A 19,255-nucleotide genomic window follows, 5' to 3' on the forward strand; every position below is an offset into this window, starting at 1 on the left:
GTAATTCAATAACGTAAAATGATCCGCAATCCGTAATTCCGATATACCCGTAAGAGAAATGTAGACCAGAAGAGGAAACGAAAAACGGACCCCCCCAGCTTCCCGAAAAACCTGCGGTTGGTCATGTAACTCGTGACAGACAAATATTATTAGGCTACTTTACTCAAACAAAGCCGTTGTCCTATTCCAAGCGCGTTGATGGCTAATATGAAGAGTCAACCACATTTTCATGTATTTTATGCCGCGTTACTACTTAGCATAAAGCCATATAGTTACTTCATTTCATCTTTGTATTTTTTTTTTAATGACTTTGGCTTCCTAAAATTTACGATTCATTTGCGAGCTATGAACGCATCGCAGTTCACTAACCAAAATTTGATTGGTTCATTTGTGGACACGAGGGTCGCACATTTTTTGAGAGGAGTCTGGCTGCAGCCCGCCTCTCTCAGTACCCTGCGCCGCTCCTCTCAGTACCCATCCCGCAGACAGGAAATGACGCAATACCGCCGCTCTCAGTCCCCTCAGACCGGAAATGTCGTCAACCCTTGCGACGAAAATAAGTTACGTTATTTCACCTCACGAAGAAAACACGGTAAGTGGCCGCACTGAAAAAAAGTTTTTAAAAGCGTATGCATGTTTAAAAATGTTAGTTAAACAACACTTGCGGTGAAAATATGAAGTGTTTATTCTGAGTTGAAAAGACCGTACTTATATCTAGTATTCTTAATGTAATTTAAATAATGTATTCCTTTACTAACTGCATGTGACTTTGCTCTACTTATATTGTTTAATACGTACTGATGAATTCAGCAGCGAATTGGCTAATGCTGCTAATGCTTTTTACATTTTTTTTTCACAATGAACAGTCTTCTTTGTGTAGTTTTCATTATATTGCACTCTTATTTTTCATTATGTACATGCCTGCAATTCGCAGCTCGCTGTTTTTGTTGTTGTATGGTGTTGTTGTTTTGCCTTCATTTGTTTTTTCTGGTCCTTTGTCGTTTGAATGTTGTCACATGATCCAAATAGGACAAGGTTGTAATTGTTTTTTCTTGATATTGTTACTCTGCTTAGCTATATATTTTTTCATTATTTTGTTTTTTTTTACTAGCTCCAAGATCACCACCCCATTGGGAAGAAACTAAATCACGACCCCCAAATGGTATTCTTCCCATGCAGATACAGGGATGTCACACAGATCCAAATGGAAGTAAGTAGCATAAGTAGTAATGTACTTTAGATTTTGGACTGTGCTTAACACTTTTTTTTTGATAGACATCGAACACAGTAAAACCCACGTGGCAGACAGGACCAATGGTGACAATATAAGACCATGCCGAGCTTCATGGACGGTTCAAACTCATCCTGCCCAGGAACGGCTGGTATGTTTTTATGTCTGAGACAAATGTTGTGCTCAGTGGAAATCTGGATAGGCTTATTATTCCTTATATTAGTTAACAATTGGACATAATTGATTATTTACTCTTTGTTTATTTAACCAATCAACATTCTCATTAGCTTATGCAAATCTTGAATATAAAGAGGCCAGAAATGGTGTTGATTGTCTAAAAAAAGAAAGTTTGATTGACACGTGCTGACTTTTGGAACGTTGGCCTGAACAATGAAATGGAATCAACTGTGAATTTTGAGGATTTAGTTTCTCTAAAGAACATAATGTCACTTGTACAATTAAGTAAAATGTAACTTTTTGTGTTTGTTTTTTGCAGATATGAAATGCATATTTATAACTTGTCTAACAAGTAGCTCATTCAAAGGTATAAAAAAGTATTTTTTGGCGTGTGTAGGGTATTTTAACTATGTAGCCTACAGAATGCTTGTATGGGCTCATGTAGGTGTCTGCGTACGTTTGTATTTATATAACATATGTCCGTGTGTATAGATTATGTTTTTTTCAGGGAAGGACCATATTTGTGGCTGACCCCTATGTTGTTGCAACATGGTGAAAGCCTACAGGATGTGACCCACACATGCATTTGCCTGTAAGGCTGATTAGTAACAACTACAACTTGGAGCATTGGTTCATTTTCAAAGAACAGTCAAATCATAACAAATTAAATGATCCAAATTCCAATTATTTGTGGGAAGAAAAACAGATCCAATCATGAGATCAGGGAACAATTGTTATCTCTAATGAAATTCAGTATCCATTCATATTGGCATGGCGTTTCCATGATGATCCAGAATAGCCTTGTTTGGTTTTGAAGGTATGTTCCAGTCGATCCTTTTATGTTGCCCCTTCAATTAAAGCAGAATTGCACTCCAGATGATTCATCCAATCATTTGAAGCAAATTTCTAAAATGCCACTCTAAAATTGCGAATGTTTTGTTTCAAGGGCGTTGGCCCGGTCTCAACATTGGTAGGGACGAATATAATGCAAGTAAGGTTGCTCAAAAGTTGGTGGGGACAACTTTAGCATCCTGAAAAGTTGGTCGTGTTATGTCCCTACCGTCCCTATGCAAACCTACGCCCTTGTTTTGTTTGCATGAATCATTTAAACCTGACTGGTTGGTGTTCTTATGCATGGAAACACGTTTGTAATTGTTTAACTACTGTATTTAATATGAACCTATATTTTCAATTGCAGAAAACGTTGACAGTCAATCAACAGGGGGACATGGAAAGAGAGGATTGGAAGTGAAATAGAGGTATTTGTAAAAGTGTGTATATTCATTGATTCAAAACTTTAAGGAAGTGACTCGGTTAAATTCTTACGTTAGGGTTTTCCGGGACAGCCATAGGGGAAGGACTGTGGCATCTTCATGTTGATGGTAGGTGAGTTTAACTGTCCAATTTTGTCCTCTGTGATATTTGTATTCATTTATCCATTTGTAGTATGCTCTTTGCACTGTTCTGGATGCTCTCTTTGAGTTTAACCATTGTAAAATGAAGTTCACCGAATCATTCAAATTGGGCTACAAAATATCCTTGTCGTTATTCTTTATTTACACTTGTTTTTAATTTTTGTTAGACTGATATGCCAACTCTGAGGAAGTGGTGGTGTATATTGCTAGCGGACAATTTCAAACTTGGGTGCATGGTAAGTCTTTGAAACTGTTGATATGGCATTCATAGGAAAGTAGGTGCACAGCACCTTAATTCTTTGTTGGAAAATGTGGAATACTTATTTTTGTATTTTTTCAACTTATGTGAGCCACAGGAAAGAGTTTGCCCATTGGACAGATGAGGCAAAAGCATTACTGCAGGGTGAAGTGCCACCAGTCTATCAGTTACAGAAGTGAAATTCGAATATAATTGCTGAGGTCAGCTTTTAAAGACTTTTTAGTGTCCATTACTCTGACGCACTTTTGAACATGCCCCCCTTTATTCACTGATTTATTTTTAGGAAGAGGTGCAACCACAGCTCCTTCAAGTTAGTGGTGGCCCACTCCAAAAAGATATGGCGGGAAAAAATGGTAAGATTGTTTATATACCTAGTTTAATGCAATGCCTAAAAAGAAAAATCAAGTATAAAATTAACAAAGCATCATTTTTATTTTACTTATGTAATATTCAAATAGCTCTTTTCTTTCTCTTTTCCAATGAACAGTTTTGGTAAAAGGATTGTGCAAGACAGCACAAAAGCCTCGGGCAGGGATAGGGGGGGGGGAAAAATCAATGCAGTAGGAGTTCCCAAGCATCCTGCAGATGGAAGAGGATGAGCACGAACTACAATGTCTTGGAGCCATTCAAGTTCTGTTTCAACCATCTGGAAGATGGATTTACCTTTTTTGAGGAGATTGTTGACTAAAGAAAATATCTATTCTCTCGATAATAATAAAAAATAATAAAACTAAAAAAATAAAGTTTACCACATCAGAACTGGTTGTATTGAGTTCATTTTTCTACACTTATAAATTAGTTGTTTTTTTTTCTTTTATCCCAGATGTTAGTTGTAGGTAGTTTTAATTACCTGTGATGAAGGCGGGAGTGCTTGCCGAAAAATGTCAGGTAATTAAAACAACCTACAACTATTGTCTGGGATAAAAGAAAAAAACAACTAACACATGACAACTTTTGTCATTTCTGTTTGAATTAAAGGTGCCTTTCCTGGAGCAGAAAGTTTAATATAGTTTCTGAATTAGTTAATTAGGATCTTCACCCACATGAATGAATTTAAGTAGCAAAATGAAAGACAAAATTGGTTTGGTTGCAACATTGAGAGAATATTACGTTTTTGATACATTAAATTGTAATGAAGCTATATTAATGTGTCCGTTCATAAAAATGTAAGGATGACAGCAATTTTGTAATAATTCTCAATTGGAGTATATTTTACAATTGACAAACTAAAGTACACACTGTGATAGGTCACAGGCGATCTTTCAGTCACTAATTAAACCTTTATTGCAGTAGTGTGTATTTTAATTTTGATGTACTGTAACCGTGTTTTTCATTTTGGTAAAATCAGCAGGCTTTAACAAACTGACCGCGCTTAAAGAGTTAATCTCCCGATTACACCAAATCAATTTAAGGAGCATGTAAATAAATTATTATTTAAATAATAATGAGTGATGCTGAAACCGAAAATAAAAGACGTGCGAAAAGAAAAGTAAACTAGTATTTACGTTCGAATGGACGCAAACTATTACGATAAAACCGGAAGCTCGGAGCTCGAGCGCTGCTTCATGTTGTCATTTCCGGTCTGAGAGCTGCGATATTGCGTCACTTCCTGTCTGCGGGATGGGTACTGAGACGAGCGGCGCAGGGTACTGAGAGAGGCGGGCTGCAGCCAGACTCTCTTGCATTTTTTTGATTGGACAATTGCTACATGATGATCCGGAAGAAAACACAACCTTCAAGTGGCATTTACACGCCAAGAAATTGCTCGCTGATTTTTATTGATAAGCGCCTAATGCGATATTCTTTTAATCGTGTTGCTAGTTGTTTACGACTGATATAAGAACCCCTAGTATGTACACAGCGCGACTCCTATTGAAAATGAGGACGCCTTTAATCTTCGTCACCAGAAGCTGTCAAACTGTTGGCTGCTGGCGACAGATCGCCTTTTTATCACGGATATCAAGTAATCACAGGGCGAAGCATACAAGCAGGAATGTTTGCGAAGAGGAAAGAAGCTACTACATAACCACGCCGATCTTCTATGTCAACGCTTCACCTCATCTGGGCCACTTGTATTCTGCACTTTTAGCTGACTGCATGCACAGATACAAGCTTCTACGGGGATTCAAGTCCAGATTTGCAACAGGTAATTCATCATTTTAAACACCTTAAACTTGAAATGGTGTTATTCAACTACAGAGCGTGCCAGGCCTTCATTTTTAAGTGTTGTGTGCAAGGGTGTAGGTGTGGTCTCAACATTGGTAGGGACGCTATAACAGCATAACCTGCATGTATACTTTTTGCTGGGGACAGGACATTAATCAGACCAAGCAGATTCGGTGAACGGGGGTCAGGGCTACATTTCCCACGAATATGCTGATGTTTCTCCTACGTAAAAATGAAAAAAAGATAAAATTATTAATTTCATGGGAGGAAGTAAAGTGTTCTGGGACCTGAAGTAATCTGACCTTCTAGCCAGATCGCCGGAATCACGCCAGCCGAACCGCCGGAACAGCACTGGCGCAGATGCAAGGGTCCGAGCCAGGGGGATCCCGGCAATCCGGCCAGAAGGGCAAACTCCAACGCTTAGTTAAACATTCAGTCCTTTGAAGGCTGTCGTGGGGCGGGCCATGGGCAGGAAGAAGGGTGTGTTTGGGATTATTGTCTGTTTTTGGATCAGACAGGAGGATTCGGGAATTACTGTTGTCCAGGCGACGAGGATGTGGATTTCTTCATCTCGGCGTCACCGAGGCTCTTGGAGTCTTGTCAGTCGTTTTAGCAGATGGATATTGGGTGTTCTCCTGTGTTAGGACAGACCATCGCACCATTTGTTGTGGACTGTCCGGGAGAACTGATTGCTTGCCAGCGTCCATCTTGCTCAGTTAGTTGTATGATGCACACGCTGGGCTTCTGTGATAAGAAGGCATTGTTTATCTCTTATGCCCGATATTCTGCTCATTTTCCTTAAACTATGGTATAAGTGCTATTTATTTTATACTGGGTGTGTTAGAGTAATGCAAATAGACAGTGCCTATGAGAAAAGGTACCATCTCCTTCAGACCACTCTCACTAAGCAGCTTCTTGCTCACGTTTAGCTGGTTTTATAGTTTCCAACAGAGTTCACTACATTTCTCACAGTTCAATTAAGGATAACAGTAGAAAACACACTGCAAATTTATACTTAGACCACAAATAAGTCTGTCAATCTTACTTTCAGCTAGCTATTTTTTATATTTCAAGAAATCAAAGTCAAATTTACTTGAAGCACTGGCAGATAATTTCACTTATTTCTAATGGATTTACACTGAAAACAAGAGAATTTAACTTGTTTTAAGGAGGTGTATTTTTGCAGTGGAACAGAGGTTAACAAGTTCACACAGTTTAATGCTATGCTTACTCTGATGCAGGTTGGACTGTCAGTAGCAAAATTAGTAGCGGGTTCACCACCGTTCACAACATTAACGTCTTTTTACATTACGTACAGTGGCTGCTTCTGCTGGTGGTGGCGGCCAAAAAAGGGGTAAATGTAAGTCTGAACGTAATGAGAATAATTCACTTAGTAATGGTAGGGTCAGTTCTATTCATACAACGTATGGAAAGACAATTTAAATTATATAATGCAAACACGATTTGCTTAAAAGTTGGTGGGGACAATTTGAGCATCCTGAAAAGTTGGTAGTGTTTTGTCCCTATTGTCCCTATTCAAACCTATGCCCTTGGTTGTGTGTATTTCAGGCACAGATGAGCATGGTCTAAAAGTCCAACAGGCGGCCGACGCAGCAGGAGAAGACCCCCTGACCTTCTGCACAGGCGTGTCCAAGAGATTCCGGCACGTCTTTGGCAACTGCAACGTGTCCTTCACTGACTACATCAGGACCACTGAGGAGAGGCATCGGAAAGCCGTGGAGCACTTTTGGTGTACGCTGCAAGACAAAGGACTCATATATAAGGGCAGCTACGAGGGCTGGTACTCCACGCCGGACGAGAGCTTCCTGACGTCAACACAGGTGGCTGACGCTGTGGATGTGACGGGCCAGGCAATCAAGGTGTCCTTGGATAGTGGACACAAGGTGCGTCCACAAAGATTTTGGACTTCTATGCGTTTATAAAAACAGAATTCAATGATTTGCAAAGTGGCTATATTTGTTTCAGGTGGAATGGGTGAAAGAGGAGAACTACATGTTTCGTTTGTCATCGTTTCGGACACAACTGCTAGACTGGCTCCACAAAAGCCCTGGAGCAATCCAGCCTGAGCGTTTCCGTCAGGATGTTCTCCAGTGGCTCCAGGAAGACCTCCCAGACCTTTCCGTGTCCCGCCAAAGAAGCCGTCTCCAGTGGGGGATTCCTGTGCCAGGCGATCCTCATCACACAATCTATGTGTGGCTGGATGCATTGGTTAACTATCTCACGGTGGTCGGTTACCCCGATGGCCACCTTCATTGGTGGAGTGTGGTTCGCCATATCGTTGGCAAAGACATCCTAAAATTCCACGCCATCTACTGGCCATCTTTCCTCCTTGGGGCGGGACTGTCGCCTCCTCGGTCCATACACGTGCACTCACACTGGACAGTCAATGGGACCAAGATGTCTAAAAGTTTAGGCAACGTTGTAGAACCCTCTGAGCGCTCACGGGCATTCACCACTGACGGTTTGAGGTACTTCCTTCTGCGTCAAGGCGTACCCGATTCTGACTGCGACTACACGGACCACAAAGTCCTTAAGCTGCTCAACGCTGAACTAGCAGACTCCTTGGGTGGCTTACTGAACCGCTGTACCGCTCCTGCTCTCAATCCCACCCAGACCTACCCGCCATTCTGCCCTATGACTTTTCCCAGCGAGCAAGGCGGTAGGGCTGTGTCGGAAGACTACCGCATGCTGGATGCTGTGCAAAACCTCCCAACGTTGGTGGCGCATCACTACGAGAGGCTCAACATCTACAAAGCCCTAGAGGCCATCGCGTCCTGCGTGAGACAAACCAATGGCTTCATTCAACGCCACGCTCCTTGGAAATTAAACCGGACGGATGACTGGGACCAACGCTGGCTTGAAACTGTCATCCACGTCTCCTTGGAATGTATGAGGATTTATGGGATCCTCCTGCAGCCCATCGTGCCACGAGTTGCTGACAAGCTGCTTTCCAGGCTCGGCGTGCGAGACGACGAGAGAAACTGGAGCGACCTGAACTTTCTGCCGAGCTTCTGTGGGAAAGACTGCCCCTTCCAAGGGAGAGCTCTTGGACCAGAGACAGGCGTGCTTTTTAATCGCCTGGAAAGTCCCAATGGAGAAAAGCAAAAGGAAAATAAAACTAAAAAGCACATGAAAACAAGTCATTTGAATAAATTTAGAGCACATTCACAAGTGAATTCATCTCAAGACAATTTGCATAGAGACCAAGTTTAGAATGACATTTATGAAAGAAAGAAAAACCATCTCAACCAAGACAACAATGCCCCAGGAAAAACCCTTCAACAGAATAGGCTCAAAGTATTGATGCTGTGACCTGTGGCTGGCCTGCATTGTGATGTATCGCTTAAAAACTCAATATTTTGAATCATGAAATCTGAAGTTCATTATTGTTATACTCTCACCTATCATGAATCTCCTGTAAAGCCTTGCTGAACCTTTAAGTTTTCTGAAGACTGATTAAAACTCTACAATCATGAGACTCCTGTTGTCAAATGCTGACAGCCTCCAGGAGGAACACAAGCAAATAAAAGGCTATTGCTGAGCAGAAGAAAAATGTGGTCGGAAAAAATGCACAAGCTGTCATAACCCGTTGAAATATTTTTTCATTTCACAAAGTCATAAATTATACATGTGACAAAAAATTTGTGCAGGCCATACTCTCAAATTGGACGAACCATGTGTCCCGTAAACCCTTATCGTTGAAGAATAAACTCTACAGCAAACCAACTCCACAACAAACAGGACATTTGCAATGCCTGCGTGTCTTCATCCCACTATTGATTTTTACTCTGTTCAATGGTATCATATTACTATTATTTTTCAACGGCTATACAACCATTGTCATTTTATCACTCCTATGCATAAATCATTGAGATTTGAGATTCCAATTTTAGGATCAGCTTTGTTCCATAAAGTTTTAACATCATACCTTCAAATGAAATGAGCGTCTTTCCCATCTTACTTGATCCAACTTGTCGGTGGTGAGATGTAGTGCTTCTTGACCCTGCAGAAATTTTTTTTGTGCCAATGTGCACATTTGACGATAGGGAAATTGCTTCCGCTCATGCAACATGAAGAATGAGGCCCTACACAGAGTGTGTGATCTGTCTCTATTGAAAGGCGTCAACATCCCTGTATAGAAGTGAGAAATACCAATTTTAAAAAGTAATACAATTTAATAGGGATGTCCTGATCAAATCTTGTGATTGGAAACCGGGCCGATCGCGCCATTTTTCAGAGGAACGTGATCGGGTGAAAATGATCAGGTTTTTTATTTTAAATGTTTTTCTGCTTCATGCTCGTCACCCTCCCTCCTGCTAAGCGGTGTAGCCAAACTATCCAGCTTGCATTTGGTACTTAGTTAACGATGACAGGTTTGTAGCTTTGATCTTGCCAGAGAAGCTTGGTTGCTCTACTATCAAAGGCACAAATGTGTCAATCATCGTTAAACTTGCATAAGTGTGCTGTGGCAACTCATTGTGTATGTGAGGCTGTTCACAGCAGTGTGAGGGGATTTGAGTGGTCTCAATGAAGCTTTGAATAAAGACAAGCATTTTTCGACATTATTCTTGTTTAAAAATCACATTATGAAGGTGGCACGGTGGGACATGTTTGGAATTTTTTTTTTGGTATCAGATCGGGACTTTCAGCAGATTCTCAAAATCAGGTGACATTCTGGTGCAAAAATGCGATCGGGACATCCCTACAATCCCTCGTACTGTATCTCCTTAAAGAGCTCATCAGTCAGAAACATCGCACATTGCCTCGGCTGGCCAACTCAGAAGCTATAGGAAACAAGTCCGCAATTGATCAGCCTTGAGACAAAAACTGGGCTCCAAAGATTGATGCGTATACATCCCAAGAACATACCTACCAAATTCTATTTTGATCAGTCCACAAATGATGGAGTAGAAATTTTAGTGATGTGTCTTAACCAAGAACAACAAAGCGAGTGCAATCTTGAGCCTCCCTTCCAGGCGGTCTCAAATGTTGTACAACTAATGTTGCGAGTTCTGTAAACACAAACATGTCCAACGAATGTGTGGCTTCATGCATTTTTTTTTTTTTTTTTTGTGGAAATTGGGCTATTTGAGACAAGAAACCATTTTTTCCTCTCTGGACTTTGATAAAAGTTTTCATTTCACATGTCTTTTTAAATACAGAATACAGGTAGCAAACAAGACATTACAAGACATAAGAACTTGACATGATTTAATGAGAAATAAACAAAACTGAAAAAATTGTACAAAGTGAAATAAAATACTGGGGCGGGGGGAGTATTATTGTTCTCCTTTTAGTTGTTGTTGTTTTTTTGTTTTTTTTAAACAAGCGGTTTCATTGACTATCTTGGCCTCCATATTCCAACAGTGCAAAAAGCGATGCGAAGACATTTTCACGAAATCGGCCTCGGACCTCCTGCCGGGTTTGTGCCTCTTCACATACACGTTAACAGCACATTAATGGTCAGAAATATGAATTGGTGCTCTGCCCGGGTTGTGTATCTGTATATATTAAAAAAAAAAAAAAAAGTCGATTAAAAGTGTGAAAAAAATGGGATGCTAGGTGAAGAAGAATGGGATTTACTTGAGAGTTGTTGTTGGAGTTGTCTGACCAGAGCAGCAGTCTGCTGCTGTTGTTGCGTCTGCTGCATGCCCTGACGGGGGAACTAAAAGGTGAACAAACACATGTTAACACTCTTAAGTATAATGAATGACTGTATAAGCACTAGGTAAATTCACACAACTGCTCTGTATTTCCTTTGATAGGAAAAGCAAAAAAAAAAAAAAAAAAAAATTGACACTTCCCGCCCTATTCCACCCACACACACCTTAAGATATAAATAAAAAAATATCTGCTCAACTGATTATTTTTTTTTATCAGAAAGGGAAAGAAAAACTGGACATACAATCTCAATCTCGTTTGCAAGTACTGTATCTCCAGATATCACCGCCCCCCAATTTAAACATTTAAAAAATTGTATTTGTTTTACTTGTCGTTTTGCGGGCTACGTGGAGCGCAAACTTTATGATTGTGTATTTTTGTAGAGATGTAATGATGACAACTAATCAATTATCCGGCAATTACCCGATTGACTCCAATTTTGATGGATCGATAAATCCTTTAGATCCTTTGTTAAACTCCAAATTGACCAAATCCTCAGAATTCTGATAGGATATAATATCAGATTTCTCACATCCTCTATGAAAGCATGCTAATTATTATTTTAATCTTGAGCAAGATAAGACATTTGAAAACATCAGTTTTTGCTTTGATAACAAAATTAACATTGCTTACTGGCTGACATGTTACAAACAAAAAAAAAATAACCCTCTGATGCATAAATTATGAAAACCTTGGTCAAGATATTATTCTGATGTGTGTTTATTCTCCTCGGACATGAAAATAATGGTTAGTTTCTTATTTTTCAAAAATATATTTTTTTTCCCATGAAGTTACAGACACGTTCACTCCAGTGGACTACATGCACCTGCACCCTAACATAAAACAATGAAATCAAAAAATAATTAACTTGTGCTCTATTGTGAACCTAGAAACCCTTGGTCCCTTTTATGCTTTGATAAACATTTCAACATTTTGGGGGAAATTTCAACACTTTCAAACACTATTAGCACAATGCGTAGGCCTGAATAAGAAAACCAATGCAACTTCTAGTTGTGACTCCAACACCTAAGCACCAATGTCTCTGTTGTTATCTGGCAGCCACTGCCAGCCACACATCATCATTGTTGTCACTTCAGTCATCATCACTGAAGCTGGATGGAATTTCCTGGGCTATTCTATAAACTGTATTATTCTTTGCTGCTTTTGAAATCTACAAAATAAGGAGAAAATGCACATAGCAATGCAAACTACAGCCAAGATAAAATGCATATAGTAATGCAAACTACACCTAACCTGCACAAAAATGTATATTTTTTAAATTAAATGCTCATAAATACAACAATTACAACTTATAACCAAATCAGTCATAAAAACAGTGACACAATTATGTAACGTGCTCAAAAATATACTATGGGATGCATGATGTCCACCTAGTTAAGACACATGGTTAATCATAACTTTCTATAATTCACACATTTCATATTCCAAACAGATGTTAACTATAGCTCTTCGGGCATAGAAGTATTAACGGGATATGCCAGTTGTAGTCAGTACTGTTTTTGAATACAGGGATATATATTTTTTAATACTAGCCAATTCACCGATTAATTGAAATAATAATAAATTAATCTTTCAAATCTAAAAAAAAATAATTGTTAGTTACAGCCTCAATTTGCAGGTAGTCAAGTGCACACAAAATGCATTAAGTTGAGCTAAAACATGTAAGTGTAGGTTTAAAATATAGAATATATATTATATTACAATCTAGAAATATTTAAGAGTATTATATGAATTTGGTGCGATACTGTACGACACACAATAAGAAGGATAAACACATTTGTGTCAAGTCTTACTGTGTTGGGTCGTACCATGGGTTGCTGTGGCGGTAGCGGCTGCATGCCTAGGCCCTGGTTCTGTTGCTGCCCTGGTGGAGGCACGCCTGACACCTGCTGCTGCTGTTGCTGTTGCGGCTGCTGTTGTTGCTGAGGAACCTGCTGCTGTGGAGGGACCTGCTGGGACTGGACTTGTTGCTGCTGCTGTTGCACTTGTTGGGCTTGCTGCTGCTGCTGCTTGGACACAATTGCATATGCTTAAATTCCTGCCATGGCTATGTTTTGAATCGGTTTTTTCCCTGAAAATGTGTGGATTGACACTACCGTGGTTCATCGTAAGGTGACCATCTTCAAATAAGTCAATGCAAAACTACGGTACATTTTTCCTACAGTACCTGTATATTCAAAAAAATCTCAAGAATTAAAAATGTGAATTTAAAAAAAGTTCATTTGTACTAATACTAAGGACTTCACTAACATGTTTTTGGTATTTTTACAGCAGCTCTTTTACCAAAGTACTGTATTTGTGGAAATGGATAAGCTTCTGTGAGCTACGTACTCTGAGTGCTTGTCTGAGGTGGTACTGCTGCTGCTGTTGCTGTGCTGCTGCTGCTTGTTGCTGTTGTTGTTGTTGTTGTTGTTGCTGCTGCTGCTGCTGCTGTTGTTGTTGTTGTTGTTGCTGTTGTTGTTGCTGTTGTTGTTGTTGCTGCTGCTGCTGTTCTGTCAGCATCTGATTGGGCCTCATGCCCGGATGGCCTCCCTGGCCTCCCATTTGACCAAGACTGTGCATGACGGGATTCTGCTGGATGGGCTGGTGGGTAAACCTGAGGTTGAACAGCACAGGAAGATAATGTAACGTGTGTAAAGATCGAGGAAGTTTATAAGGGAAACAACATGACAAACTGACCTCTGTGCATTCTGCATATTGTGTGCATATCCTGGTGCCTGCTGGTGAACGTAACCACTGGGCCTCTGCTGCATTTGCCTCAGAGGATCCACCACGGCCGGGTTTGTCCCCGGGTGGGTGCCCTGGAAATTCTGGGTCCCGTAGGACGAGGGCACAATGGCACCACTTTGGGACGGGTGCGGCTGAATGCCCATGTGTGAGCCGTATGACGTGTAGCCCTGAGATAAGTTCTGGACAGAAAAAAAAAACAGAAGACCGGGAATGATCCACAAAGTGTGATGGAATCATTTCGACAGCTGTTTCAACACATTGATATCACTGCGACAATGCCGTGCACAGTTTGCCTTCACACTTAAGCATTACTCCATGGGTTTGTTTTTAAAATGTGCTTTAGATTTGTAGGAACCTAGCTGTAGCTTCTAAAAAGAATGGCCGGACATCGCTCCTGGATGTCTATTCCCATTACTTTGAACAAGAAGAGGCGCATTTTACAACAGGATTGCGATGTAGCACACTCATCTGCTTCTCTTTCAGCTCTGTTGTTCTTTTCCAATAACAACACTTACTCTTTTTCACAACACTGACTTTTGACAGAATAGAATTGGAAATATCAAAAGTTCAACAGGCATGCACTGACATCTAGCGGTTAGTAGAAATAACTGCAGTATTGTTGAACCTAGAAATCATTTTAATTAATTTTAAACAACACAAATAACTTTCTCAATAGATTAAATTTACAACAAGATTACCTCCAAGTAAGAAGTGTCACTACGGTTGCTATTGGCTAGCACAGCACAGGCTGGAGTTTCCTCTGCATTTTATGGCCAATTCTGGTCACCGCTTTTACTTAAAATTTAATTTCAACTCTTAATGTCAGATGTGGAGAGAGAGCGATGACATGAACTAATGTAATGCTGGGATTTTCTTATTCTATATAACCTTTATAGTTAAATCTCAACCGAAGTCCCACAAACAGGGCTGGATGATTTTAGAAAAAAAAAACCCAATTGTGATGTTTATTGTTGATATCGTAAATACGGTAAGATTCACAATTTCCTTCAAACCAAGCTTCAGCGCAAAATTCATGATGTATGTATTCACATTAAAAAACTAAACAGAAAACCACTATAGTATTTGAGGAAACACTGTGTAATACACATCAGTGTACAGTGAGTGTATGTGATTTATTAGTTTGTTAAAGATAGACTTACTTGAGATGGCTGCATTGACGTGTACGGTTGGTTGGGTGCCATTTGTCTAATCTGCTGCCCCATCATGCTGTGATTCTGAAATAACAAAGCTTCAGTGTGTTGGCCAAAGCAGTAAAAGAACATTCTAGAAGAGGTTTACACATGTGAGCCTTTTAAAAACTGAGGTGATTTTAGTTTGCAACAAAAAAGATCCAGAGACTGTATAAAACCAATCACACACACTCACATACTGTATATCACAGTGTAAACAACGCACGCAAAGCGAGTCCAAGCATCTTAGAGAATGATCTACTTCTACATGATCTTACTAACTAGAGCGTTGAGTGAACTCTACCTGGTGAGGAGCAGTTTGACCTGTCAGTGGAGCCTGACTCACCAGTCTGACCTGCAGCTGGTGGCGCAACATCTGGCTCTGCTGCATGTTAGGCTGAGGCTTGTAGACCATTTGATACTGCTTCTCCAGACCCATCATGCCAGGCATGTTGCCCTGCATCGTGGGCATCATGCCCGCATAGTTGGGCCGTGGCGTTGTCATCATCTTGTTCATTGGTGGGTTGCGGGCAGGCCTGTAGGGTGGATCTAAACCGGGCCCTCCTGCGGGAGGAGAACCCACATAATTGTGTGCAAAAGGATGATGAAGCAAACATAAACAAACATAAGATTTTCTCATCGGCTGTCATTGACGGCGCTAGACATCTAATCACTATCTAACTCAGTACTTCTCAAATAGTGGGGCGCGCCCCCCAAGGGGGGCACAGAGCGATGCCAGGGGTGGCGCGTGTGACCTCGGGGAACATGCTTTTTTTTTTTTTTGCCGTACTAGAATAAAGTGTACTTGCACATCCACTAAGTGGGTGGCAGTGGCGCTCTTATTTTCAAAGTGCGCGCAGTATTTTTGAAGTAAGCAAGCGCTCACGGAAGAGACTCATGGTGAGCTGGAGAGCTGTGCGCCGTTTTTGAAAGTCGTTTTCCGGCCGGACTCATGCTGCGACCCACTGTCTTCTCCAGTTCTCACGTGTCCGCCCGAGAAGTGCCATTTTCGGCTTGGGATCGTCACGACCACCGCCCTCACCTACGGTTCTCCCTCGGCCGTCAAGAATGCGCTTTTTTCAGGCCGTTTGCCTTTTGGCTTTGACAATTAATACAGTGGTAGATGAGGAAAGACCACTGTTTACTGTGTCTAAAAATTAATTATAGCGGACAGCCGGAAGCCAAATCAAATAAGACGCCACTTAAAGAGACCCCAATCTAATCGATAAGCCGCTTGGTTGTTTTTCAGCGAAAACGTGCCGAATATTGCCAACAATCGTCCCGCTTTGTCAGTGTTATAACAGTAAACCAGTGAGCACTGTTAGCATGCTCAGTGAAAAATAACCCCACACCATTGCAAACTGGAGGTGATACTGTGAGCAGCGAAAATAAAAATTGTCCTTTTGTCCAAAGACACTTTTTTTCCCCCCTTCTATTCAGTTTTGTTTTTTCGGTCAAATTTTTTGGCATATTGTCCTCATGAGTTCACGTTTCTAATCAATTTGAATTTGTTATTATTTACTGATTTTATTTTTCAGTATAAAATGGTCAAAAATTTACCTTGAGTGCATTTTTACAGTTTGGATGTGACTTTTTAAAAAAAAAAAATTTTAATTCAGGCAAATTGATGCGCGTTAAGTGTTTTCTGTTACAAACAAAACAATGTTAATAAAGTTATACTTCATAAGTTGATCTCTGTTATTTTCTCTAATAGAAAAAAGGATGCAATGTGAGGCAGAGGTGTACTTATAATAGTAATATTATAGACAAATGATACTATTTACAGTGGCGGCAGAGTTTGGGGGGGGGGGCGCGAAAAATTTACGTCTTCCTTGGGGGGGCGTAACAGAAAATAACTGAGAAGCACTGATCTAACTACACTAAAAGTACACTAATCGATCAACCAAGCAAACTTTTACTTCACAACATTTTACAGCACATATCAGTTCTTTTTACTCCACTACTTTTCAAATAGTCACCTGCGTTACACGTTACTATTGTTTTTTTTCTCATTGTGTATTGATAGTTTTGTTTTCATGCCTGCAGTGCAATGAATAAGCCTCGTGCAACTGTACCGTAATTGAGCACTAGATGCAGCAACATGAGTACAAGCAAGATTAGACAGGTGAACAAGATATTGACCAAGAAAAGACAACAGTGAGAGCAACGTGCCTTCAGATGAGTGCCGCACACTCTTGTACAGTAGATGGGGGTGTGGACCTGATAGCTGCTTGCAATCTACCGTTAAGCTACATTGTAGGGTTTTTTGAGCTTGTTAAGCTTCTGTTTACAATGCAGTAAATTACGCTTGTTTTTTCCATTCTGCAGTTTTAAATAAAATCAAGCAGTCAATGTATTCTCTGGTTCTTTGAATATTGTCTCAGATCTCTGTATAAATACAGTATATGTATATACACTGTTGGCCAAAAGTATTAGCCCCCCTGCAATTCTGTCAGATAATGCTCAATTTCTCCCAGAAAATGATTGCCATTATAAATGCTCCGGTAGTAATATCTTCATTTATTTTTCTTGCAATGAAAAAAACCAAAAGAGAATAGATTTTTTTTTTTTAATTATTATATTTCATATCAACTCCAAAAATGGGCCAGACAAAAGTAATGGCACCATTTGAAAAATCATGTGATGCTTCTCTAATTTGTGTACTTAACAGCACCTGTTACTTACCTGTGGCACATAACAGGTGGTGGCAATAACTAAATCACACTTGCAGCCAGTTAAAATGGATTAATGCTGACTCAACCGCTGTCCTGTGTCCTTGTGTGTACCAGATTGAGCATGGAGAAGAGAAGACCAAAGAACTGTCTGAGGACTTGAGAAGCAAAATTGTGTGGAAGCATGGGCAATCTCAAGGCTACAAGTCCATCTCCAAAGACCTGAATGTTCCCGTGTCTACCGTGCGCAGTGTCATCAATAAATGTAAAGCCCATGGCATTGTGGCTAACCTCCCTACATATGGACGGAAAAGAAAAAATGACGAGAGATTTCAACGAAAGACTGTGCGGATGGTGGATAAAGAACCTCGACTAAGAGCCAAACAAGTTCAAGCTGTCCTGCAGTACGAGGGTACAACAGAGTCAAACCGTACTATCCGTCGGCGTCTGAATTAAAAGGGACTCTATGGTAGGATACCCAGGAAGACCCCACTTCTGACCCAGAGACATAAAAAAGCCAAGCTGGAGTTTGCCAAAACTTACCTGAGAAAGCCAAAAATGTTTTGGAAGAATGTTCTCTGGTCAGATGAGACAAACGTAGAGCTTTTTGGGAAAAAGGCATCAACATGGAGTTTATAGGAAAAAAATCGAGGCCTTCAACGAAAAGAAAACAGTCCCCACAGTCAAACATGGCGGAGGTTCCCTGATGTTTTGGGGTTGCTTTGGTGCCACTGGCACTAGACTGCTTGAGCGTGTGCAAGCAATTATGAAGTCTGAAGACGACTAACAAATTTTGCAGCATGATGTAGGGCACAGTGTGAGAAAGCTGGGTCTCCCTCAGAGGTCATGGGTCTTCTAGCAGGACAATGACCCAGAAAACACTTCAAAAAGCACTAGAAAATTTGTTTGAAAGAAAGCAAGGGAGACTTCTAAAGTGGCCAGCAATTGGTCCAGACCTGAATCCCATAGAACACCTGTCGAGAGATCTGAAAATGGCAGTTTGGATATGGCACCCTTCAAATCTCAGAGACCTGGAGCAGTTGGCCAAAGGAGAATGGTGTAAAATTCCAGCAGAGCACTGTAAGAAACTCATTGATGGATACCGGAAGCGGTTGTTCGCAGTTATTCTGTCTAAAGGTTGTGCTACCAAGTATTAGGCTGAGGGTGTTAGTACTTTTGTCCGGCCCATTTTTGGAGTTTTGTGTAAAATGATAATGATTTAATTTTTTCTCATTCTCTTTTGTGTTTTTTCATTGCAGGCAAAATAAATGAAGATATAACTACCAAAGCATTTGTAATTGCAATCATTTTCTGGGAGAAATTGAGCATTAATCTGACAGAATTGCAGGGGTGCCAATACTTCGGGCCAGCAGTGTATAAACACATTTTTTTTCTTCGATACTTGTATTTTTAAGTAATTTTGTTTGCCCCTGTATCTGTACTTTAAGTAAAAAAAAGTGAAGACTTCATCCACCAATGGTCATCGGTGCACCAAGATTGGAAACTGCTTTAAATGTGCAAAAAAAAAAGAGTCTAGAATTTCTCCTTTAAATTTGCAGGTATTAAATACTGACCAGGAGGTAGAAGTTGGCTCTGTGTGTACATGCCCATGCCCTGCTGGCCATAGGGAAGCCTACTGTAGTGATTCTGCATGAGCTCTGGTGGCATGTTTGTCCCGTAGCTCATGCCAGAAGTGCGGTTCACACAGTCCT

At 40.5% G+C, this 19,255-nt stretch overlaps 2 protein-coding genes and 1 long non-coding RNA gene across 12 annotated transcripts in view; 2 read left to right on the top strand and 1 right to left on the bottom strand.

The window, feature by feature from the left end:
* Nucleotides 1-522: 522 nt before the first annotated feature.
* Nucleotides 523-3,841, top strand: LOC130924108 (uncharacterized). Of its 4 annotated transcripts, none has more exons than XR_009064830.1 (9): nt 523-592; nt 1,112-1,210; nt 1,276-1,382; nt 2,607-2,667; nt 2,740-2,794; nt 2,991-3,059; nt 3,174-3,282; nt 3,366-3,435; nt 3,570-3,841. It is a non-coding gene; the product is annotated as an uncharacterized LOC130924108 (long non-coding RNA). The 4 variants fall into 4 exon arrangements; XR_009064831.1 differs by having other exon boundaries at nt 3,180-3,282; XR_009064828.1 differs by having other exon boundaries at nt 2,740-2,790.
* Nucleotides 3,842-4,779: 938 nt separating this feature from the next.
* Nucleotides 4,780-10,586, top strand: mars2 (methionyl-tRNA synthetase 2, mitochondrial). The gene is made up of 3 exons (XM_057850194.1): nt 4,780-5,228; nt 6,818-7,152; nt 7,235-10,586. Exons 1-3 carry the CDS (start codon nt 4,934-4,936, stop codon nt 8,480-8,482), a joined length of 1,878 nt encoding a protein of 625 aa, XP_057706177.1. The 5' UTR covers nt 4,780-4,933; the 3' UTR covers nt 8,483-10,586.
* med12 (mediator complex subunit 12) overlaps nt 10,464-19,255 on the bottom strand; it is a 52,321-nt gene continuing 43,529 nt past the window's right edge. For 2 of the 7 annotated variants that reach the window (XM_057850186.1, XM_057850187.1), the window contains exons 35-42: nt 19,118-19,253; nt 15,176-15,435; nt 14,842-14,916; nt 13,631-13,860; nt 13,283-13,547; nt 12,745-12,957; nt 10,853-10,934; nt 10,464-10,770 (exon numbers count right to left, since the gene is read on the bottom strand). In XM_057850186.1, coding sequence (XP_057706169.1) covers nt 10,733-10,770; nt 10,853-10,934; nt 12,745-12,957; nt 13,283-13,547; nt 13,631-13,860; nt 14,842-14,916; nt 15,176-15,435; nt 19,118-19,253 — 1,299 coding nt within the window. In that variant the 3' untranslated portion in view covers nt 10,464-10,732. The remainder of the gene's footprint in view (nt 10,771-10,852; nt 10,935-12,744; nt 12,958-13,282; nt 13,548-13,630; nt 13,861-14,841; nt 14,917-15,175; nt 15,436-19,117; nt 19,254-19,255) is intronic. The other 5 variants (XM_057850191.1, XM_057850188.1, XM_057850193.1 and 2 more) reach the window with 5 other exon arrangements.

This window comes from Corythoichthys intestinalis, chromosome 11, assembly GCF_030265065.1.
Source record: "Corythoichthys intestinalis isolate RoL2023-P3 chromosome 11, ASM3026506v1, whole genome shotgun sequence".
Lineage (NCBI taxonomy): Eukaryota > Metazoa > Chordata > Actinopteri > Syngnathiformes > Syngnathidae > Corythoichthys > Corythoichthys intestinalis.